Source organism: Myotis yumanensis, unplaced genomic scaffold (assembly GCF_028538775.1).
Source record: "Myotis yumanensis isolate MYYU_CA2020_CCGP unplaced genomic scaffold, mMyoYum1.0.hap1 SCAF_9, whole genome shotgun sequence".
Lineage (NCBI taxonomy): Eukaryota > Metazoa > Chordata > Mammalia > Chiroptera > Vespertilionidae > Myotis > Myotis yumanensis.
The window spans coordinates 73,173,412-73,198,826 of record NW_027223760.1 but is presented as its reverse complement, the minus strand read 5'-3'; the positions used below and the strand labels follow the sequence as shown (position 1 = coordinate 73,198,826).

The following is a 25,415-nucleotide window of genomic DNA, read 5'->3' as shown; positions in this document are numbered from 1 at the left end:
TGTACTCTTTGCTCTTAAATAAGAGCTCTTTCTGTGCTGGGAGGAGAAAACCCTCCAAGCATAACAGAAGCACAATTCCTGAGCCTGCCCCTGGCCCCCAACCACTGGATTTGGCATCTCTGACTCCATGTTTGGCGGGAAGGGATGGCCTTTGAGAATGGCTCCTCAGCTTTCTGGACAATTAAAGGAGGGGCTGGCCAGAGATGAACTGGGATGCAGGTTTTGGGGTCACCTTGTGAAGGCAACAACTTTAAGAACACATATAAAAGGCAAGATTAAATCCACATTCAGAACTTCAGGGAAGAACATCTTACTCAGGAAGAAATGTCAGAATGTTTCAGCAAAAATATTCTTGGCTGTCAACCTGTCATTCCGTGGGACCAAAGGCCTCTGGAGGAAGTTCCTGATCCTTGTGGAGGAAAGGTAAACAAACACTTCTAATTTTTCTGCAAATATAATAACTCCCTAAGCCATGAATGTGCTTTTACTAGACCTTCTCTTTCTCCAGATAGCACATCGATAAGAATCAGCATTCCTCCTTACTGGTCCTTTGTCAATTGTTATTGAAAAGCGGGTAAGTGTAACTGTCTGCCAGCTGAGCACCAACACGAAGAGATTGGGGAATGGCTGCCTCAGAAAACCACAAATGTTGTTGTTTAAAAGGTTTTTGGTGAGGGGGTGAAACAAGGCAGCCCGGCGTAATGAGATCAGGAAGCACTGCCTCTCTCCTCTCAAAGGCTAATTGTCCTGCTCAGTTCTTGTGCAAGCCGTTCTGAGCCGCGGTTCCAACGCATTCTTTGCGGTGGATGGATATTTCCACGCTGTTCTTCCCTACCTGTGTCTTTCCTCCCGTGCTCTCCTGGACAGCTGTGCGGGACAGGGCGGTGGTAGCCACGAAACACGAGAAGAACCCTGAGAAGATGTTGCTAATCCCAAAGGCAATGAATTCCTAAGGGAAAGAACAGATGACAGTGATGCCGCAGATATAATCTTTTCAAGCCCCAAAGCCATTTAAGGAAGAAGATTAAGAAAGCAAATTTGCAAACCCATCCTGCCTGACAGTCCCAATTTAATTTTTGCCATGGAAGGTGCTTAGGGACCGGAACAACATCAGGAGTTCGGGGTCCTTACAGCCTAAAAGAGGCCTCACTGCTCTCATCATTTTTAAGGCTGATGAGAAGCAGTAACTGATGTTTTGCTAAAATGCTTATTTCACTGCCTGGTGAGTGGCATATCTGCTATAACTCTCACAGAAAACATTTTTCTGCTCTCACATAAAGTGTTATTTCTGTGGATGAATATTTGCTATGAAGCATATTATGGCTAGGAGAGCTATTATTCTGCTTGATTACTAATCTTTTAACTGCTGTAATTGCTATGCTGTGTTTTCAGGAACATACCATAACTGAGGATTTGTGAGCTCACCTGGCAATGTATCAGATGCCTACAAAAATTGTCCTGTGTACATTAATTAACAGTGAACCATCTCAATTTAAAGTGGCCACAGCTATTATTAAAAGTGTTTGTTGCACTGTTTTGCCACCAATAAAAAAATATTACCAGGAGATGTGGAACTACATGACAAATTCTTATTCTGACCTAATATGTTAACTTTGAATGACATTTGGGACCTGACAGAATGAACTCTTTTAGAATTCTGATTACTTCAACGGATTTCTTAAAACTAAAGTGATGCAGTGTGCATATTTTAAAAGTCATTTCAAATTAGCACACACAAGAGGGAATCCAACTCAATATAAGACTGGTAGAAGAAACCAATCTCTTCTCTAGCAGACAACAAAATCTTTCCCATTTATTTATTTTTCTTATTTTCAGCCCTAGAAAACCAATTCAGGCCTGGCCAGTGTGGTTCAGTGGTTGAGCATCAACCTATGAACCAGTAGGTCAAAGTTCTCACTCAGGTCACATGCCTGGGGTTGCAGGCTCCATCTCCAGTAGGGGGCATGCAGGAGGCAGCTGATCAATGATTCTCTCTCATCGATGACATTTCTATCTCTCTCTCCCTCTCCCTTCCTCTCTGAAATCAATTATACATATAACCAGTTCAGCAAAAGGGTGACCATACCTGGTTCCCATCGATGGTGTAATCATACTTGATGGCGTATACTTTTCCTACAGACACTGCAATAGCGTAAGCCACCACAGCGATGGAAAACGATGCAGCCAGCATCTCAGAAAACAAGTTCACAGGTGGCAGTGCAGGAGGCAAGAACCTAGTGAGAAAGTGCGGTGAATATTTGACCGTAATTCTCTCTTCCCACCTTGACAAATGCTGATCAACCCAGCCACAAACTAGACAAGAAAGTACTTGATCCAAGAGGGCGAAAGCACATGAGTATAAGTGGTAGCATCCGATTTTATAATTTTTAGTCAGAAGTTGGTGTCATCTCATTGGCTGATTTCTTTGTCCCCAATTGAAAGTCTACAAATGCCACCTTATCTGTACCTCTGATATGAAAAAACCTGTCATTGTTGGTTCTTTAATATCATACAATCCTATGCCATGCTTTCATACATTATTGTTTCTCCTCACACAATTTCACCTTTAAGATCTTTGCATTTCAACAATATATACTAGCCATGAAATGAGATTTACCCTGTGGGGAGGGATGTTTATTAAAGAAATAAAGACTATAAGAATAAAGTGGAAAATCCATATCTTAAGAGCCATGATATTTAAAATCTTCTTGAGTTCAAAAAAGAGTAAATTTATGTAATTATCAGAATGCTTCGTAGTCACAATGACTAACATACCCCAATGATTGTGGTGAGGTCAAATGACTACTGTTTTACAAAACCAGAGCTTTTCTACAAATCATATAAAGAGAAAAACCCACAAGCTTATAATCATGTGGTTATTTCCAAATATGAAAATTTGGGTGATGACCTTCATGGACCTATCTCTTGATGACTATTCACATGGTATAATTCCAGAGATCCTAGAAAGAAAAACCTCCCGTACCTATCTCACTATGCCTGAGGTTCCTTTAATAGGAAATTACATTTTCCCTCTATAATTAGAGGGATGTGGTAAAGTGAAAATAAGATTCTCATAGACATAAGGTTCTTATGTGGATTTATTGGGGACCAAGTGGTCCTAACATATGGCTGATCCTCAACAGGATAAAAGAAAACTGCCGACAGAGGCCTCACTTTTACTCCCTTATTGGAGGATTGACGGGAGCCTGAATAACAAGGTGGGTTAGCCTCACCTTTCTTTTTGCTGTCATCGTACTCATCTTTAACGCTCTACTTCTTTTGCTCTTTTCCAATCTCTTCACTCCACCCTCTCTTTTTCAGTTTTGTTAATGTTTTTAGACTTGTTTCTGTGCAATCCTGTTAGATCAGGCAACAAAGTCCTTTCCGGTGGCTTGTTTATAACAGTATAGGCTTGGGTATTTTATTCCTTTAACAAATATTTTCTGGGATCCTACTAGGAGGTAGGTACTGTGCTAGGAAGACAGAGCCTGCAGTCCCTGGGGCCAGGCAGGCTGGGTTACCTAACCACTCACTCCAGGTGGTCTGTTAGAGGACTCTCATGACTAAACCCAAGAGCAAGAGACTAGAGATCCATTTTGAGGGGGAGAGCAGCCAGGAAAGCTCTGGATAGGGTAGGAAAGGATGACTTAGGGCCGTGGTCGGCAAACTGTGGCTCTCGAGCTACATGTGGCTCTTTGGCCCCTTGAGTGTGGCTCTTTCTAAGCCTTAGGAGTACCTTAATTAAGTTAATAACAATGTACCTACCTATATAGTTTAAGTTTAAAAAATTTGGCTCTCAAAAGAAATTTCAATCGTTGTACTGTTGATATTTGGCTCTGTTGACTAATGAGTTTGCCGACCACTGATAGGGCAACAGAAATGAGTTCCCCATATTAATTCATGAAACGGGGATTTATGGGTTGAGGGATTTTCTGTGGACCCCCTCTAAGTGTTTCATCTTGGGAAGTCCAACAAAAGGGATCTATAATATATTTTTATGTAGTTGTTTTTAACTACTTAAACAATCTAATTGTTCTGGTGAAAATGCTCTAACTCAAGTAGCCACACTGTATCTTCTATTTCATTCCGTTCAGCGCTAGGATTTACTATCAACATGTTGATACGCTAAGGTAGAGCTTCCCAAATATAGTTGGTCATAAGAATCACTGGACGTGCCTTTGAAAAACATCAATTCCAAGGCCCCTTCTCTGGAAAGCCTGATTTAATACGTTTGGGGTGGGAACCAGGAATCTTTGTTAACAAGGATCTCATGTGATTCTCACAAAAAGGTAAGTCTGAGAAACATTAGAATGGAAAATATGTTAATTAAGCCCATTGTAGCCAGTTGTAATTTTTCAAATTATTTTTTTAAACAGATATTAGAAGGAAAATGAGATGATCAAATGAAAAGGCAGCAGTTCCCTGTGGAACAAGCACTGGGACTCCGGTAGCCCGAGAACTTTCTATTAAGAGCATGGAGACACACAGACAGGGACAAGGGCCCTCAGCTAGCACTAAGGGGACTTAGTGGTTATATAAGAGGAAGTCTAGTCACAAATGCTATAAGTTAATATTACAAATCTAATAAACATTTGGGCTTCTTTTTTAAAATGCCATATGATAAAATTATAGTGCAGGGCACTTGGTCCACTCTTCGAATTTTATGAGAGATCTCATTAGCATTTCACAACAAGCTCGAGCTGAAGTTTCAGTAGTTGTCATTACCCTTGTTTTATAGAAGAGCACTCCCCCCCCCCCCCCTGCCCCCAGGGCCACGAACTAGTTGGTGTCAGAGATGGACAAAAGACCTTAGTTTTTTCCTTTTCTAATTCACCAAACATAGATAAAACTTCTTTTGCAGATTATGCATTTTATTGAGAGGACCAAATGACATAATTATTACCTAAAATTGATTAAATGAAATGGTAGAGAATTTAGATCAGATGTCCCTGATTCCTTAAGCAGACTGTCCTCAGTGCAAAAAATATAGAACGTTACTACTCATGATTCTATTTATATTATACATATGAGTTTAAATCAGGAGTCTGGTGGTAACTGCACACGTCTTACCACTTTTTAAGAATATGAAGGACAAAGAGAGACCATAATTCAGGCTGCTTTTAAACAAACGGACTGAACTTTATCTATATATATATTGTTTATCTGATAGTTTGCACAAATGGGTATTTCTTTAAGATCATACACAAATAGGACTATTGAAGGAGCACCAATGAAATGAAGCTTGTAATAAAAGGTTTCGTTTAAATAGAAAGTACTGCCTTAATAAATTAGTATTGCCTAAGAGGAATGCCATACTCACCCCCTTGGGATGGATTTTACAATGCCAGCATTGTAATTTTTTTCCAGGTTGGCTCCATATGAAATGGCAGTAGCAATTATTGTCTGAAATAAAACAAGAGGTTTTAAAAAAATCCATTTGTTTTAGCAATTCCTTTCTTGTCAAACCAACTAATGCTGAATTTTCTAATTACATATTCTACTTACCACAATTACTTCAATAGGAATAGGGATCGGGATTTTGTGTCTAAATCGATCATTTAATTCCTTAACTGCCATACAGATGATAATGGTGAGTAATCCAGCAATGAAATCAGCAAGATTGGTGCTACCAATATTTTGAAAAGTGTCAACCAGAGTCTGTAAAAAAAAATGATTTTATAGAGTTCTCTTATGAAAAAATTATATCCAATAGCACTTAAAATTATGTAAAATCATAAAAATATGTTGACTAATACAAAGACCATTAAATATATCTAAGTTATTAATGATGGTTTACTTGGAGTAATAAAGCTATGGGTGATTTCTACTTTCTTATTTTTTGCTATCTGTGTTTTTTACAATAAAATGAGATCTCTTAAAAGAAAAAAAAATGTCTTTTACTTGCAGGAAAACTTTTAAAGTTTGCATCTTAAAGTGGTTTTACAGTTGCTATTAACTGGCCTAATTTTTGCCATGTTGATATGGTACTGTTGAATCTAATGACTGATAAATCAAAGAGTCCCAATTAGCTAGTATTTTAGGTAAAGCTCTTTCCTAAACCTGAATGATACAGGTGATAACAAAATGCCTAAAATACTTTATATGTAATTACATATGAACTGGCCTATTCATTATGGCCAAGAAAATCATCGAACTGATATATAGGTTAAGTACAAATTTTTGGAAATTAATTTGGTATTTAGTTCAAACTTTAAGTGACTTAAATAAATGTAACTCTTTCCAAGTGGAGAGATAAGCTACCCCAAGAAAAACTAGTTTTGCTTTGTAAATAGAAGGTTTCTGGGACTATAGGGATGTTAGCAAGGGAGAATCCCAGGAAAAAACACTAATATCTTTGTTATAGCAATTTCAGTCCTGAAAAAGGCTTGACTTAACAAGGCATTCATCAATTCTTTGAGACAAATAATCTCCCAGTGAAGATAAAGGGATGGAATATCTCATAGTTTATAACATGTACTTTATTTATTTTTATAGGTGAACTATACTTAAACGAATTATAATGACAATCTGACAGCAATTACCTATTATGAACATTAAGTAATCTAGGAGTCATTTTTCCAGCAGCTTCAACTCTCTGTAATACATTCAAGAGTAAAGGAGCACTGGCTGGTATGTTCAGTGGTTAGAACACTGCCTCAGACACCAACGGGTTCTAGGTTCGATTCCCTGTCAAGGGCACATACCTGGGTTCTGGGTTCAATCCCATCCCAGTCAGAGTGCATGTGGGTGGCAACCAATCGATGTGAGAGAGATGTTTTTCTCTCCTCTCTCTTTCTCCCCCTTCCTTCCTCTCTTTCACTCTCTCTAAAAAATAAAAAATAAATCCATGGAAAATGTCCTCCAGTGAGGATTAACAACAACTAAAAAAAAAGGAAAAGGAATTGGTTGTCACAGAATAGTCATGGGGATGTAAAGTACAGCATAGAGACTATAGTCAATAATATTCTAAAGACTAGGGGAGGTGCAGGATGAGTGCAGGATTTCTGGCGTGGTCACTTATTAAGTTATGTAATGTCTGGTCACTGGGTTGTACACCTGAAACTAATATAATGATGTATGTCAACTGTAATTGAAAATAAAAAATGATATAAAAAAATAAAAAAAAGGGAGAGTAAAGCAACGCGGGGAGAAGCTGTAGTACAAGCAAAATACCTTCCACCAAGTGCTTGAACTAGAGTGCAAGCATTTGACTTGGAGCAAGCCTGTTGGACTTTCACTCAGAGTATTTTACTCTCGCTTTAAACTCAATACTAACAAGTTTACTTTGTTTTCCAGAGTCAGTAAAAGAGACAGAAACACTGATAATAACAAAGTGAGGCAAATGATAGCAGATTGAAAAAGAAAAAATGGAGAAACTTCCAACGAGCAGACACAATAACTCAAGAACTTAGAGCATCTACCATAGGAGTAAACAGCCCTAAGTCCTGAAGGTATTGCCTTCTGGCTCTTTACATAAGAATTTTCTGATGATGAATGACCTGCATGAATTCATGAGCTCGATAGAATATGCTGATTAATTGTCTATATAGTAAAGGTCTACTTTTGACTCAAGATGGGAAAATTCAAACTCAAAAACAATCAGGGTAACTATTCCAATCATACAAACATTTTCATCTTACAAAAATGATCATAAGACTCATTTAATCTAGGAGAGTCACTTAGGCCTTTGAATAAAAAGCACCTCTGGTGTATTAACAATGCAATACAAGTTCCAAAAACCCAAATCAGTTTCTATTACACAATTGCATCAAATAAGGCATGTGAATATATGCGTCACCTGTACAGTCAGAATCTCTTATGAAAAGTTCTACAATAGAAAGTTTAACCTACGTGGAAATAAAATTCACCCATATAAACCAAGGTAATCAGATTGTGCCCAAAGATATAGAAGTGATACTCTAAGAAAGCACCTGTGGTTAGAACCTAGGCACCAAAGGGTCCCAGGTTCGATTCCCTGCCAGCGGCACCCTGGCTGGTGTGCTCAGCAGTTAGAGTGTTGGCCCATGAAAGGAAAGGTCATGGTTTCAATTCCCAGTCAAGGGCATGTACCTTGGAACTGACTGGGGTGTGTGCGGGAGGTAACCAATTGATGTGTCTCTATCACACCAAAGTTTCTCTTTCTCACTCTCTCCCTCTTTCTCCCTCCCTTCCACTCTCTAAAAGTCAATAGAAAAAATATTCTCCAGTGAGGATTAAAAAAAAGAAAAAGAAAGAAAGCACTGAAAATTAAATCTAATTTAGTTGGCTATTAAAATACTATCTAAAATATGTTTAAATATGGGTACACATATAATTCCATATCCCACCTAGTATTCCAAATAATTAAAATCATGAAAATGAGCTTTTCAGTAATGGATAATATTTTACCACATTTTCTACCATACTTGGAGAATTTTAGGACCATTTCATTTAGATAAGTTCTTCATTCTTACCTAGCATTACCTGTGTATATGAAGTAATAAAAAATTATAACTAATATTACATATGAGGAAATTGTTTCAGTTAACTTTTGGAGCCAAATTTATTTCCAGAAATATCACAGACCTTTCATAATTACCCCTTGCCATCAGGCATTTCTTACTATCAGACCTTGTGTGTGTGTGTGTGTGTGTGTGTGTGTGTGTATATATATATATATATATATATATATATATATATATATATATATCTCAACCCTTAAAGTGTTACTTTCTTTTTATCATAATGTCTTAAATTTTACATACTTAAATAGATTCAAAGTAATGAATCTGATCAAGCTTAGGGGTGGCTTTCAAAACTCCCGCCATCTAGGCAAAGTTTATCAATGTGGTCTTCCTCCTTGTTAGGAGAAAAATGGGGCAGGTAGCAGCCATTTAGTAAGTGTAAAGAAAGTCTTCCTTTGTCAATTAAGACAAACCATTCAGAGTGAATGGTAGGAAAACATAGTCTCTCTTAAATAGACTCTGATTTACTTAGAAAATTGAGTAGCTACATGATAGCATGAAAAGTATTACTAATTCTGAATAATTTTTCTGCATCCTATACCCTATTCTGAATACTCTTTCAGCATCTCTGGCATTTGTAAATTAATGTTTATATATATATTTTTCTTTCCCAATATTTCATCCTCCATTTTTTTTGTATTCATTATTTCTTGGTGTGTGGGTTTGTGTTTTTGTTTTGTTTGTTTTTGTGTGTGTGTGGGAGGGGGGTCAATCCAAAATACAACCTTATAACAAAAGGACTGTTAACTACATTCTAAGGAAAGCATCTTCAACAATCTTAGTCTTTCTTGGAGGATTCCACTACCACTCTGCATTTGTGGAAGGATTCTTTCATGAATGATTGCAATTGGTAATGTCATAAGCAAAATTCTCTGTTCACGTCCTGGGTGGCTCATTCAACCCTTATGCAATCATTTCCCGACATACTCATTCTTTCTTATCAAAAGAGGAGGCTTATATTCACCATCACACAGGGATGGTTGAAATATCTTCATCCAACTTGGCTGACCTGGGAGGGGTTCTTGCAAAATTCTATGACAGGTTGTAACCTGAGACTTCAAAAATAGTGTTCAAAAGAACATGTCAACTAATGATTGTAGTTGGACTGAAAACTTTTTTGACCTTGTTCTAGTGCTTCCTGATTACTTTTGTCCCTGTTGATAGCGGGATCCTTGGCATCAAGCTTCATCTTAAACATAGTCCTAGGAGACCAGTTCCCTGTCTACAGGGAAATACATCTGTATTAACCATTGGCCTAGGCCTCCTGTGATCTGTGTGGATACAGACCTAGCAATGTTCATACAAGGCAGTGAGTACACTCAATAAGGAGTATCTGGGTGGATTCAGTGGGTTTGCATAGGGAATGAACGATGCCTGGCATATGGTAGGTAGTCAATAAATACTTATTGATTGAATTAATGACAAAGAAGGAATAAGTGAATGGTTGATGGGGAAAATGTGATAGCAAGAAAAAGCAGGCTGTCTCAGGGACTGCAAAAGTGAGCCTGTCAGAGGTTTCAAATCAAACCAAGGACTTGGTAGGAAAAAACGCAACAATGACAAAAATAATCCTGAATCAAAAAACAGCCTGTGCTAAAGCGTTCTAATAGACTGAAAGCCTGGGGAGTGGACAGTAAGCTCCATGAGGTCTGTTCATCATGATAATGAAAATAATATTACTATGAGTTTTTACTATGTGCCAGATATTTTGCTAAGTGCTATACACAATTTTCCTTTTTTAATCCTCACAACTCTAATAGGTACTATTATTCCCATTTTACAATAGAGGACACTGAGGCTTAGAGAAATATAACATGCCCAAACTTACATGAGTAATAGGTGGTAGAACCAAGACTACAACCCAGGCTTATTGAGGTTCAACATCCATGATCTTAACTACTGTTATATTTCCTCCTCTATCGCTGCTTAGCATAGTAACTGACCATAATAGGCACTGGATAATATTTGTTGAATGGATGAAGTAATGTGGGATGCTGGCACTGTTGTGAAATTCCTGATCACCTCACTAGTTTTTAGATATATACGCATGGCCTTAAATTGTTTTAGAAGCTAATACATGGATCATTAAAGGACTCCATTCTTAATGTTGACATGTTATTTTTGCATATCATTTCCCCCCAAGCCAGGGTGACATCATGTTACTATTATCATCACTTTCAAGCATCAAAAACATGTCCTACATAGAACATATATTTAGATACAAGAACTTTTCAATCTAATTAGTGTGCTCTACATCCTTCTTTTGCATCTCTTTTGCATGTTGAATCATCTCTGAATCTAATGTTCCTTTTTATCTATAATTGCTCAGACATTTACATTATACATTTTATGGACTCTCAGAGTTAAAAAGGGCTTTAGAGATGCATGTCCAATTGTTTCATTTTACAAATAAAAAAATAAAAGAGCCTTGAGATGTGAAAAAATAATTTCAAAGTAACGACTTTTATCGAGTACTTGTTCTGTGCCGGCCTCTGGGCCAAAATGCTCCTCACTATCTTTATTTAACTTAGTTGGTAGATACTATCAGCCATTATCCTACATTATGTACCAGAGGTCACTTAGCTTGTCAGAGGCAAAGATGAGACTGGAACTCTAGTCTGTTGCCCCCCTGAGCAGTCTTAGCTTCACTATACCACTTTGTTTTCATCAGTATTTTTAAGTGCAGTGACACTTCTGAAACCATTTTGACCAACTGAGAATAATGATTTGCAAAATCTGCCTTTTTCGATGTTACTCGTGACTTTATTGCTTTTTTCAGAGAAGGATGCTTTCAGTGACTCCCAAAGTATGGCATGGAGGAACATAGGCTCTACAGACTCAGGTTAAAGAGGAAAAGAACACATTCTCAGTGAGCCATCCCTAGAGTAAGAAGAAACACTTACATAGATAATGGAGAGAACTCCATTATAGTTCTTGGTTGAAACGTTGAGAATGATCTTTAGCTGCGAGACCAACACTTGGAAGGCAGCAGCTGTTGTGAATCCGCCAATCAAAGGATCAGCCAAGTACCTCACTATGAATCCAATCTGCAAACCCCCAAACACCAACTAGAACAAGAAAAGGAAGAACTAATTAAATGTTTGCCTGGGAGAAGAATCTACTCGCTTGAATTATTAACAAATTAAACTTAACACCAGTTTAAACTCTGGTAACCTGCCTATAACAAAAATACTTGTAGGGAACAAACCTGAATTTCCTAATGCCCCACCTCTCCCCGCCCCCGCATCACTCTAAAATGTGAAAAAAGTGAGTAATATTAACCTTGAAGTATTTCTAGATATGTACTAAGAAGAGCAAAAAATATGCACCTATTCCTGTGATCTTTTGCAAAATAACAAGAAATGAGTTATTCTGACTACTGGACTGAAAATTAAAGGAATTGTTTAGATTGAACACCACTATGTTATGTTATCTGCACCAATAGGAATGCCTTCCTTCTATTGATATAATTGTTCCCCTCCCTTTTTCATAAATATCCATTGCCTTCATCTCCTAATTGGAACATTAACTGGGCTTCTGCCTGAATCAATGCTTTTGGAATAGCTATTCTTATTGATCTCAGTAAATGATTGTTGCTTCTCACTTTGAAGGGCCTTTTATTTTTAGGTCATCAACAGTTAGTTACTTCAAATAAAAATCATGCCAATCTATATTTTACTTGTAAATCCATTACCTGTATGATTCCAACCAAAAGAGTAAGGGTGCTTGCAATCAATATTCTTGCTGCATCTCTAGCCCCATTGTCTATCATGGTAGCATTTGATATAGTTCCATTACTGCTGGGTATGAGAAATTTTTCGTCCGGGGCCAGGCTCAGAACAACAGATCCCACCATCAAACTGACCACTGGGAAAGGTCCTGGGAGAGAAAGTCTCTATCAATTAATAATTATTAATTACAAGTGTTTAGGTTCAACATGTCATGTCTACATAAGATTAGAAAGATGTGTGAGATAATTAGCTGTGGTTGGGAAAAATCTATATTGTTTGTTCATAAAAGAAGCTATAAAGCAAATGTTTTAAGGCATTCAGGATCCAGAAACGAGCAAGAGAGAGACATGTAGGTAGATAATTACAATACAGCTTTCTACGTGTACAGAAAGGGTGTCTAACCTATCCTTGTGTGATCTCTATTGGTGGTGGTGTGGGGATGGGAAGGGGGAGAGTTGTCAGGTAAAGTTTCCTGGCAGAGATGGCATACAAGCTGAGTCTTTACTTGTTCCATCTTACTTTTGTTCCTAGAGCATCCAGTGTTCTGTTCTGTGGAGCTGAGTACCCTGATCAATACCACAGGGTTCAAGTTAGAATAGACACAGTACAGGGAAGGTATAGTTTCCCTTTTTCTCTTTTCAAGACAAATTATTTTTTTTCATATATCAAATGCCAGTCAGTAAGAGTCTATGTTTAGAAAGTACTCCTTTTCTTCCAGCAACTTCTCCACTTACTGCTGATATGTTTGTCCATGATGATGTTGACCCTACCCTTTAATCGTGGAAGGCTTTAATAACTGGGAGGGCCCAGTACCAAAATCCAGTAACCTGAAATGTCTACATGGGTAGAATACAAAAGAGAAAAAAATCAGCTTCTATGTTTCTTATCTCATCAAGCATTTGGTATTGATCAGTTCTCCCAGGTGAGGAAGTTCTTTCAATCAATAAAACCTCTTCCTGACCTCCTTACAGAGACAAAGCAATATGCCAGATACTGGGGGACATAAAACTAAGGATAAGAATATGGGTTGGGGATATAGTGGACAGTTGTCTTTGTTTCATGAGGATTGCCCAGGTAGACATGTCTGGTCAGCGGATGGATGTATGTGCAAAATTACCTCAAGTGTAAACATCAAAGTAGTAGAGTAGCATTAAAACATTTACTTAGTAGAACATTCTAGCAAAAGAAAATTCAAATTTTAGGTACTGCAGGAAATAAACCTATTTTGAACCATACTAAGAAGGAAAGCCAAGCTTAGTTTCAAAATTGTTTTGGCACGATTCTGCCAGTCTTCCAATCTTACTGACTTAAAAATAAGTATGCTCTTTAATGAAATAATAAATATGTATTTGATGAACATAATTTAGTAAATGCTAAGCCAGTCTGGTAAAACAGTAAGTTCAAAGACCTCTTGAAGATTTTTATGGTCATTTTTTGTTATGGAAGAGAACACTTTTGAAATATGGAGTCAAATCCTATCCTCCTATATAATAAAAGGCTAATATGCAAATTGTCTCCTCAGGAGTTCGACCGGGAGTTCAACCACTCGCTATGATGGGGGCGGCACGGAACAAAGGAAGGCCCCAGCCGGCAGCATGAAGGCTCCGATCGGCCCTGATCACCAGCCAGACCTAGGGACCCTACCCGTGCATGAATTTCATGCACCGGGCCTCTAGTTTATTATAATAAAAAAAACTAAACCATGCCAAAATATGAAGGTAGGCTGTAATTTTAACCATTTTTCAATTTCTCTGCTTCATGAAAAAAGAGTTAACTATAAAGTAAACTTAAGGCAAAGTATTCTGAAAGCCAAGAAGAACCATTTGCATCTCTGAATAGAAAAAGCAGGCAGAGCACTAAAGGCCTATTTCCCTGGAAAACATTAACAAAGATATGGAAGCAAAATACACACAATATGGCCAAACATATTAAACAGGAATAATACAAATTGTAGTATATGCTTATAATTACCAACTGAGATGTGTCTTGATGTTCCGAAAATAAAGTATGTCAGGATAGGGAAAAAAGCAGAGTAGAGACCATATCCAACAGGAACTGCAGCTAGTAAAGCGTACGCCATGCCTGAAAGTATATCCAAAGGGATTGAATTCGCAAACAAAAGGGACAGTATATTTCTACTGTACAAAGAAAGGCCTTTCATAGAGTTCTCCAATTTGCAGCTTGTCCTGAGCTTTCCCTTACGTGCATGCAGTCTGTGGCTAGGCTAGTTTGCAGACCATGATTCAAATCTGCTGGGATAATGATTGCATCTACACAAATCAACAGCTCTAAAGAACTGACTCAACTGATCAGTAATTGAATCACTCACTGATTACAGGAGTGGAAAAAGGAATCAAGTCAGCTGATGATTAAAAACTTCGTCATTCTGTTCAAAGGTTTATACTACCAGTTGTGCATTCAGGCAGTTTCACCTGAATTCCGTGTTTCTCTGTGTTCTGAGGAACACAGTCATTGTTGCTCTGCCCTATCTTGTTGGGGAACAGAAATTAGAGTCAAACAAAGAAAAAAAATGACAATTGTACAAAGTGGTAGGCAAGACAATGCCCCTGGACTCTCCACTCAGGCATCGACTTCTCCACTACACTAACCCAAGCAGTTCTGGGTGCATGAATGTCTTCTGGTCTGAAGAAATTTCAACCTATCCATGTACAGGAGGCATGGAAGCTGATAATGATGTGCTCTTTTCCTTGGTTAAATACTTCTTCCACAGTCAGCACATTTTAGTCCATACTACCTTCCCATATTTCATTCACTTAAAGTGAGAAAAAAATTTCATTCACTTACTCACTTTATAAGAGTAAGAAAAAAAGTGTGGGTACAACCTAAATATTTTGGCCCATAGGTGCCCCAAAATTATGTTTTGAATGAATACCTCAAAATAAGGAAGTAGTTAACTAAATTATACTTTATAAACTATTATTCACTGAAATAAAATTGATGTGATGTATAGAAATACATTTACATGGACATATGTTAAGTACAAAAAAAAAGAGAAAAAGTAGAATTCAAGATAGTGCATATATATGCTCCCACTTTTGTAAAAATAAGCATGCACATCATATGCATAAAAATAATATGGCCCCAGCTGGGTGGCTAAGTCCTTCTTAAACTTTCATTTCCCGAAACTTGGCTCAGCTGTTCTTACAGGCCTGAAAACGGGAACTCTTTCAGTTTTCATATAGTGTCCTACTTAAGCACAACTGCTACTTAGATATACCCTAATCATCTTTATTATAAAAGGATTTGGTAAGCCCAGCTGCTGTAGTTCAGTGGTTGAGCATCCACCCATGCACCAAGAGGTTGCCAGTTCAATTTCTGATCAGGGCACATCCTTCCTATCCCCCAGGAGTCAAAGGATGTGGCCATCTCACACCTATGAGAGTCCACTGTGCATTTAACTTAGGAAATGCACAGCCCCATCCCAGATTCCCAACCACCTCTGTGATTTAAAACATGGTTTACTAGGCCTGACCGGGCAGCTCAGCTGGTTAGAGCATTATCTTGATAAGCCAAGATTTCAGGTTTGATCCCCAGTCAGGGCACAAACAAGAATCAGCCAATGCCCTAGCTGGTTTGGCTCAGTGGATAGAGCATCAGCCTGCGGACTGAAGGGTCCCAGGTAAAGGGCACATGCCTGGGCTGTGGGCTCAATCCCAGTAGGGGACATGCAGGAAGTAGCTGACCAATGATTCTCTCTCATCATTGATGTTTCTATCTCTCCCTCTCTCTTCTTCTCTGAAATCAATAAAAAATATATTTAAAAAAAAGAATCAACCAATGCCCTCGCCAGTGTGGCTCAATGGTTGTGCATCACCCCCAACACTGGTCAGGACACATGCCTGGGTTATGGGCTCGGTCCCTGGTAAGGGGTGTGCAGGAGGAAGCCCATTGATGTTCTGCTCTCACATGGATGTTTCTCTTTCTCTCTCCCTCTCCCTCTCTAAAAATTAACTTTAAAAAATCAACCAATGAATGCATAAATAAGTGGAACAACAAATTGATGTCTCTCTCTCCCTCTCCCTCAAATTAATAAAAAACCAAAACCAAAAAACCATGGTTGACCAGACTGATACTCCACACTGGGACCACAAAACATCCTCCTTCTCTATGGGAATCTACCTGGCCTGCCCTGAGTAATCTTAAGAGCTTCACAAGCAAATTTTGGCTCATGGATTGCTCAACAACTATTTCTAATTTCTGAAAAAGACTATTACTAAGTCATCTTTCTACATTCTTCCCCACCCCACCCCACTTCCCTCATGCGGCAAACTCAGACTTAACCTTTAGGGAAACACACCTCTGACAATTCAACCTACAGAAAGCCATCCCCAATCCCCTAAAGGCTGGGTTGAGTGCACCTGTGTGCACTCCCTTAGCAGGCAATGGTACTTATCCCTACCACAGCCTTTACACCCAATTGCTATCTATTTTTCCACTGAACTATGAGCTCCTTGTAAGCAAGTGGCGTATTTTATTCATGCCAGCATAACCTAGTGCCTGGCACATAGTAGGTGCTCCTTAAAGTTATAATAAATAGATGAAATTTCTGTGTTCATGATCCCAGGGCTTTGTAGAATTGGGGGGAGGGCAGAAGCAAGATTGGGGGTGGGAGACAGGAGAATGTTATTCACCAACTAGGCAATGGATTTGCAAGATGCTCATGGAAATGTTATATAAAGCCAGTTGTTTTTTTTTTTAAAAAGTAATAACCACCTGTGCTGGGACATTTTGCCAGAGATTAAAAAAAGGGGATGGATTAAAAAGGAGGGGGAGGGGAACAGAAAAAAACACTTAGGTGTAGTTCAAGCTAAAATACGTCCTCCACTTTCCTTTAAGCCAGTTTCGAAGGGCAGGGTCAAGACCATGTGTGAGATGTAAAGTAACTTTATGGGCTGTAATTATCATTTAAAAATTTATGGAAGCATAATAAAACAAAACAATAGAAAATATCAGAGTGCATCACTTGTAGTGAGATATTATTTAACAAAATGAGCTATATGTGCACAGATTGTGATGTAATACATATTTGTTACTGTGAATTATGGTCAATAAAAGTTGGGAAGCCACTGCTTAGGAAACAGGGCTGTAGTTGGGTGGGGAACATCCTGAGAAACCATTTGGTCTGGCCCTGCCAAGGCATTAGGGGTGAGTTAATTAACTGTTTGACCAAATATAGCAGGCTAATTTTTAAGATGATAATTTTGTATGGCCCGTGAATGATGTTATAAATATCCAAATGGCCCTTGGCAGAAAAGAGGTTCCCCACCACTGAGAGAAACAGCACAGTTTCCCAGAAAGAGAACCCTAAGGAAGAGGAGGAAGATGCAACTTCCTCCACTAAGAGGCTCTGGAGGAAAGATGATGCCTTCAAAGGTGAGCAAACTCTTGGTACAGACCCATGGGAGCCCGGGGGAGTGGCGGGGGGTGGGGGGATGTGGGGGGCGGGGAGTCATGAACTGCTTCTGGAGACTAATTCACAACCACTGGGGCCAGTCCACCAACACCTTACCTTGCAGGGTACCCACTAGCCCAGTGCTAACTCCCGAGATGATGTCGCTGAGCAGCCATTCCTTGACTCGGTACTTGGGGAGCCAGTCCAAGATGGGCAAGAGCGTCTTCAGCACACCAACGGCTCTTTTTCTTGAACAGCTGTCAAAAAGCAAGAAAACTGGGTTTCCAATCTCATCTCAGCCGCAAGCAATCACAAAGTTTTGAACGGAGCCCTTCGTGGTTTCTAAATGTTTACAACTATTTACAAAGAGAATGAGAATCGCAAATACCAACACTGAAGTACTGACCATACTTTTGCCAAGAACTCTATCTACCCTTTTAAACGCACCCTGGTAGGAAACACAGGATTAAGTGTCCCCCACCCCCACCTTCTTAATCCTCTGAGAAAATATCCCTACACAAGAACCCATTTTCTGGTCCCGCCATACATTGATCAATGGGGAGTCTCTAAATGGAGATTAATTTTCAGACTTCTATCCCCAGGCGCCTTCTTCTACTTCTCTTTTTCTTTTAAGAAAAATAAACATGCTCTGTATATTTTGGCAATACAAGCTTGGAACCAGTTTTACAAAACTCTTAGCATGATAAATGCACACCTTGCTGTATCTTGTTAGTTAGTATTTTTTAAACTCAACAACCAAGAGATAAAAGAAAACAATATTAACAGTAAGTGAACATTCTTTGACTCCTGATAATGGAATTGTGATTACATATATATATTAAGTACTTACATGTACTGAATGTATATTTTTAAGAATATATATATATACATATATATAATATATATACATGTATTCATGGTGAGGCAAAAGTAGGTGGAGCAAAAGTATACACAAACACAGGGGTTTGGAGCAAAAGGAGGTTTACAGTTGTGAGTATGAGAAACACAAAGTTCATTCTTGTATTATTATCCATTAATTATTGTATTACTTTCCATACAAACAACTGTAAGCCTACTTTTGCCCCAACATATATATGGAGAGAGAAAAAGAGAAACAGGGTTGGGGGGAGTGGCAAGTGGGTGTCAATAGATGAAAGAAGATTAACTTGGAGTAGATCATCATTGAAGCTGGGTGATGGATAAAAACATGGAGACGAGGTTCTTTATACTACTCTTTACTTTTATATGTATTTTAAATGTTCTATTTTTTTTTTTTAAAAAAAAGGTTTTTAAAGAGAGAATCCATCAGCAATCGCCGGTTCTCTAATTCTGTGTCTGGGATATCTAATAACAGGCGGCCGGTTTGGGTGCAGAGACGGACAGAGGCTTCCCGGGGTCCCCCGCCTGATGGGAAGGCCGCGGGGCACTGCGCTCTCCCGCGTCTGGCCGTCGCTCCCGTCTCTGGGTGGCATCCTGCCTGAAGGAGCTTGGGCTTTGGACTCCTCCTGGTCAGGTGATGCCTTCACCCATCGTCTCTCTTTAATCGAGCCCCTTTCTTCCCCACTCTCCTCAGCCTGCCCATCACCACAAAGCAGTGGGGACCCGCTGGATCCCCAAGGAGCGCTCCAGGTGTCCCCCAAAGAGGAAGAGAGGCAGGACTCCCCGGACACACTCTCCCCAGAGAGAAGTTCCGAGACTAGAGTCAACTTCCCAAGGAGAACGACGGAGCCTTCCTCCCACCGGGACGGACGCGTGGCCGGCGGCTGACCTGCAGCTCCGGGCCAGGCGCTCCCGCAGCGTCCTGCGCTCCTGCAGGCGCCGCTCGTACCGCCGCTGGAAGGCGAGCTCGCTGTACACCGGCCTGGACACCACGTAGCTGCCGCTGTACTCGGGGAGCGGCGGCGGCGCTTCCATGACCTTCGAGGAGGAGGAGGACGAGGAAGGAGGCGAGGGAACCGGGAAGGAGAAGAAACGGTGAAGAGGACCGGACAGGGGGAGGCGACCGGCGGCCAGCGGGTCCTGGAGAGCCTGGACCGCCAGGGCGCGCCGCCACCTGCCGGGGCCACCTGAAGACCCCCGGTTGCGTGGCCCGCACCTGCTCCCCGGGGCTCCCCAACTCTGAGAGGAGTGAGCCCCGCGTTGGCGGCGTCGGGAGCTGGACCCAGTCAGTCCCCGCAGGCGGGCAGCCAGGGCACTGTCCGCGTTCTGAAATCTCCCCAAACTCGGGCTGGAACCCGGGCAAGGGCCAGGCTGGAACGGGACCTCGGGAGCGCCGCCCCCCGCCCCCCGCCCCTGAGCCGGGGCGCAGCCTCAGGCGCGCACTAGAGAGAAGCGCAGCCCCGCGCCAGTCGTGGGACCCTCCGGCCACGCGCCCGGGTCCGCGGCCGTGCGCTCTGCAGGCAGGTTCCCCGTGCAGGTCGCGGCTCCCCTGGGGACATAACTTGGGGCGGGCGGGGCAGATCTCTCCTCCGGCCTGTCTCCCAGCTTTCTCTTCACTCTCAGCTTCTCAGAAAGAAAGCTGTCCTGCCCCCGCCCGCCCGCCCGCTCCAGGCCCCCACACGGGTCCCATCTCCAACCAGCGACTCTTCCTAGGAGTCCAGCCCGGGCTGGTGGCGAGGGCGACACCTGCAGCGGCTATCTCACCTGTTGCGGCTCTGCTCGTGCCCCGCCCGGAATGCCCCGGGCACGGCCGTTCCGCTGCCTTTATAGAGCTCGCAGAAGGCAGGGACACGTTTTATTTATGGAGCAATAGAGACACCTAAGTCGAAAAGAGGGACACACAGGCATCTGTCTTTCCCCATCTGTCCTGCCGGGAAGTAAATCCTACCCCTCCCGCATTCTTTCTCTGTCCAGAATCTTACTGGCCGTCACTCACTAATGGGGACTGGGAAGCCAGGGGCCAGGCCGCCCGGGGGACTTGTTGTGGCAGTGCAGGGCCCCACTTAGGTGTCAGCGATCGCTGGCCTTGCCCGGGTTGTGCGAATCAGGAACTCCACAGTCTGACGCACCGCTCTCACGCGAGGTGAGAAGGGGCAGTGGCCGGCTTTGTACTGAGAACTACAGGCTTTGGACTTCTAGGAAGTCTTTCTTTAGAAGTACCCAGTGAGTGGTGGCTACAGAGAATTCATGATTTGTTCATAAATTTAAGATACATAGTCTCTCTCTCTCTCTCTCTCTCTCTCTCTCTCTCTCTCTCTCTCTCTCATATTTCACAATCAAATCAAGTGTCCAGGTGGCCCCTTTCTTACCTGGCTGACTCTTTGGTTCTATCTTCTCATTTATCTGCACCATCCAGGAGGGAATATGCCGGACTAGACAGGCATCTAGACCAAAAGAGAGTGAGAGGAAGTCGGATTCTATCCTACCTCATCAGTGTTGTGTTTTCTTCTGGGACGACTCTTGTTTAAACTGACGTGCAGGTTGACAGAAGGGAGAGCGAGTTCGGTGAACAGGATGATTCTCTCCTGATTACCGGTGTTCTGCAGTAAACACGGAGTGGCTCTGGACACCAGCCTTGGGGTACCCACCCAGCTGGGAAGCACAGACCAGACAGTTCCCTAAGCGCCCAGAGACAAAACGCAAGTGCGAAGTCCTGACATTGTACTGGACATGATGCGCACAGGAGCTTTTTCTGAGGAATGAATGAGCCACCAGCTTTCAACAGATCTTTAAAAGCTTTCTTGATCCAACAAGGTTATAAACCTTGAAGAAGGGACCTAAAAAGAAAATCCAAATCATGAACTTTGGAATTCTTACTGGATAAGAATTAAGAACTAATGGTTCGTAACTGAGGACTATTTTGTCCTCCAGGAAACATTTGGCAATGTCCAGAGACAATTTTGGTTGTCACCCCTGGGGGGAATGTGACTGAGATCTAGTGGAGAGAGGCCAGGAATGCTACTAACATCCTATGATGGAGTTTGCAGTCCCCTTTAAGATTCTGTAAGTTATTAAAATGTACGTTTAGCCCTAGCCGGTTGGCTCAGTGGATAGAGTGTCTGCCCCTGGACTGAAGAGTTCCGGGTTTGATTCCAGTCAAGGGCACATTCCTTAGTTGCAGGCTAGATCCCTGGCCTTGGTCGGAGTGCAAGAGTGGGAAGTAACCAATTGATGTGTCTCTCTCACATCCATGATTCTCTCTTTGTCTCTCCCTCTCCCTTTCACTCTCTCTAAAAATCAATGGAAAAATATCCTCGGTGAGGATTTTTTAAAAAATACATTTATTAATAAATTGATATGTGACAGTAAACATATATATATATTATATATATATATATATATATATATATATATATATATATATATTATACATTATACACACACACACACACACACACACACACACACACACACTAGAGGCCCGGTGCACGGGATTCATGCACTCGATGGTGGGGGACTCAGCCGGCCTGTGCCCTCTTGCAGTCCTGGAGCCCTCAGGAGCTCTGCGGTGGAGGCAGGAGAGGCTGCCTCCACTGCTGTTGTGCTCACCAGCTGTGTGTCCCTCTTTTCGACTTAGGTGTCTAGTCCAGGCTGTCTGGGCTTCTGGCTGAGCAGTGCTCCCCCTGTGGGAGCACACTGACCACCAGGGGGCAGCTCCTGCATTGAGCATCTGCCCCCTGGTGGTAAGTGCGCATCATAGTACCCTTTTATTATATAGGATACGGAGACATATATAGTACACAGCTATCCATAGTGTACATGCATTTCTATAAGCACATTATTATTGTATGTGAAACTCAACTACACTGAACGGGTTTGTTTAAAATATCTTTTTATTAACATCAGAGAGGGAGAGAGAAACATCAATGATGAAAAAGAATCACTGATGGGCTGCCTCCTGCACGCCCCCTACTGGGGATCAAGTTCACAACATGGGCATGTGCCCTTGACCAGAATCAAACCCGGGACCCTTCAGTGCACAGGGCAACACTATCCACTGAGCGAAACCAGCTAGGGTGAGGAGAGGATTTTTTTAAAAGTGGATTCTGACTGTACCCACTCTGTAAACCCTCACACACATCTTTACAGCCCAGTTAAGAACATTCCTTGATGCTTTCATTCAGATTAAATTTATTTCTTTTCTGGATTCTCTTGGTACCTTATCAGATTCTCTCTTTTTTGTTGTTGTTAATCCTCACCTGAGGACTTTTTTTTGCCATTGCTTTTCAGAGAGAGTAGAAGAGAGGGGAGAGGGAAGAAAGGGGAAAGGGAGAGAGGAGATAGAGATAGAGATAGAGAGAGAGAGAGGAGAGCTGATCCTCTTTTAAACTGTCTTTTACTATCCATCTTAGTGTCATAATTTTATTTACATACAAGTCTTATCTCCCCCACTAGACAAAATCTTCTTGAGGACACGTTGACTCCTTTCAACCATTAATGTTTTCGAACAGATATATTTATAGCCCGAAGATTTTTAAAATAGTTTATTGATTTTTACAGAGAGAGGAAAGTAGAGTGAGTGAGAGAAACACCCATGCACAGTGAATCTGATCCAGCCACACGTGGGGCATGCGCCCTGACCTGGCATCCAGCCAGCAGCCTTTCCGTACACAGGAGGAGGCCCAAGCACTGGAGCCTCACCGGCCAGGACGAGCCCGAAGATTCTCTTTAAAAAACTGAAAATACAATACATATTGGTGTGCAACTTTTTTTAAAAATTAAGGCTATGTCACAAATATCTGTCTAGGTGAGTTCATATGAATTTTTGTTAACTTTGTCAATAGCTGCCTGGGACCTAATGCTATTAACTCATTCATACTGAGGTCCACAGTAACTCTCCTGGAGGATTTACAATGCTTCCTTGAGTTCTTAAGAGGCATCCTGTGCAAATATAAATACAACTCTTATCCCCTTCTGATAGCCATTTTTGCTTCCTGTTACTCCTATTTTGACACTTTTGGTCTGGTCCAGTCGGTTCCGTGGACCACTTTGGACCAGAACTGGGTGATGATTTGATGGTGGTGATGGTGATCCCAAGGAATAAGGAGTGTGGTAGAGGTGTCAGAAGGCAGAGGAAAGAATAGGCTTTCAAATAACACCAAGAATCAAGTGTGTCACCTCCCTTGGAGAACAGACAGAATTCTTCTTTGAACAGCATCGTGCTATATGGGAATTCTATTTCATAATTACCGCACTGTAATAATAAGTCCTGCATGGACTTAGACGAAGAGTCTGCTTTCTTCTGTTAAATGCATGGACAGAATGACATCTCCCTCACAGGTTTCTATAAAAGTATAGAACTGCTTTTCTCCTAGATCTGAATTTGGCTGTCTTTTAAAAACAGAGAAGAGTAGGAGGTGAAAACAGCTTGCTCTCCCCACCCAATTTACTTGTTATATCAAACACCTCAAATTACTCACTTAAGCTTTACAAATCAAGTTCTGCCTATTTCCCATGGAGGTGGGCAGTTCTTTTTTTTTTTTTTTTTAATGATAATTTAATCATTTCCAGGACTTCTTTTCAAGGAGATATATATCACTTCAAAATAAATTGTTACTTTCCAGCACATACTTAGTAGCTAGTGCTGATTTTAAATGTGTTTTTTAATTTATCACTTAGACACTTTGTGTGTAAGGCAAACTTCACTATTAGATCTATACATGCATTCAAAGATTTATTAAGAGTTTATTAGTGCTGGCCATGGTACAATAATGAACAAAGGAATCATAGACCATGGTCTCATATATGTGGGTGCAATGAATATTCATCAAATGGTCACAAAATCTATGCCCTATTTCACTGATTCTAAAATACACATTTTCCACATTTTATCAGGACTCATAATTGATGGTCCGCTGTGGTTCAATTGGCAGTGTTTTTTCTTTCTTAGTGGTTCATAAAATAATTGTGAGTTTTACAACTAATGACATACTACAACTGATCAACTGTGGATATCTACACTAATAAAAGAGAAACATGCAAATTGGTGTCACTTCACTATGCCCACCAGCCAATCAGATGAGTATGCAAAGATGGTGGTTAATTTGCATACGCAGGCGCTCGGAGCGAAGACTGAAGACAATGTAGAAGGAAGCCAACCACTGGAGAAGGGAGCGAAGCTGCAGAGAAGCAAGCTTCAGGACACAGGAAGCCCTATTCTTGCAGAAATCTTCCTGCAAGGGGCCTCTAGTATATGTATAAGACCATAAGTTTTTGAGTGACTTTGTGTGTCACAGGAATGATTTAATCGAGTCCTGTGTTAATTTAAATTTAGAACAAATAGTCAGTCTTGCTACTTTTTTCTGGTCCAAAGGGCAGATTTTTACTTTCTTTTTTTTCTTCCTTTTAAAAAATATAATTTAAAAAGTTATCTAATCAGAAGAATTTCAAGTAAGTAAAATTACAAGTCTTCTTTTGTTTCCAGAATACCTTACCAGTATATCTTGGCAAATTATGACAATATAATAGGTACTAGAAAACAACTTGCTAAATTATTGATTATTTAATGATGAGATCTTAAGAAATCATCGAGTAGAAAGGAAACTAGTTTATTTGTTTACTTGTTTATTTATTTTAGGAAACTATTCTAAAAAGATGAGAATCCATTCTTTAAAAAAAAACCACTAAAAGAGAATTTTTTCTAAACCTATGTGGCAATCTATTCCACTTTTAAAGCAAATTTCAGTGTCAATAAAGATTTATTTTTATATAATATAATTCAATAAATGTCTCAGATAGTAGAGAGAATACCACAATCTTTAATATTAATTCAAATGTGATATTTGGTTTACTAAATTTGTTACTCACTAGCATGAAATAATGGCATAG

General features: G+C 40.6%; 1 protein-coding gene across 2 annotated transcripts in view; it reads right to left on the bottom strand.

Annotated features, from left to right (window-relative positions):
* The window catches only part of SLC26A4 (solute carrier family 26 member 4), a 45,055-nt gene extending 24,678 nt beyond the window's left edge, over positions 1–20,377 (bottom strand). Inside the window, exons 1-10 of one of the 2 annotated variants that reach the window (XM_070424662.1) lie at positions 20,292–20,377; positions 19,417–19,565; positions 17,766–17,905; positions 14,207–14,317; positions 12,199–12,383; positions 11,408–11,572; positions 5,506–5,658; positions 5,321–5,403; positions 2,087–2,234; positions 836–949 (exon numbers count right to left, since the gene is read on the bottom strand). In XM_070424662.1, coding sequence (XP_070280763.1) covers positions 836–949; positions 2,087–2,234; positions 5,321–5,403; positions 5,506–5,658; positions 11,408–11,572; positions 12,199–12,383; positions 14,207–14,317; positions 17,766–17,905; positions 19,417–19,562 — 1,245 coding nt within the window. In that variant the 5' untranslated portion in view covers positions 19,563–19,565; positions 20,292–20,377. Of the gene's footprint in view, positions 1–835; positions 950–2,086; positions 2,235–5,320; positions 5,404–5,505; positions 5,659–11,407; positions 11,573–12,198; positions 12,384–14,206; positions 14,318–17,765; positions 17,906–19,416; positions 19,578–20,291 lie in introns of those variants that run through there. The other variant, XM_070424663.1, reaches the window with a different exon arrangement.
* Between the last annotated feature and the right edge of the window lie 5,038 nt (positions 20,378–25,415).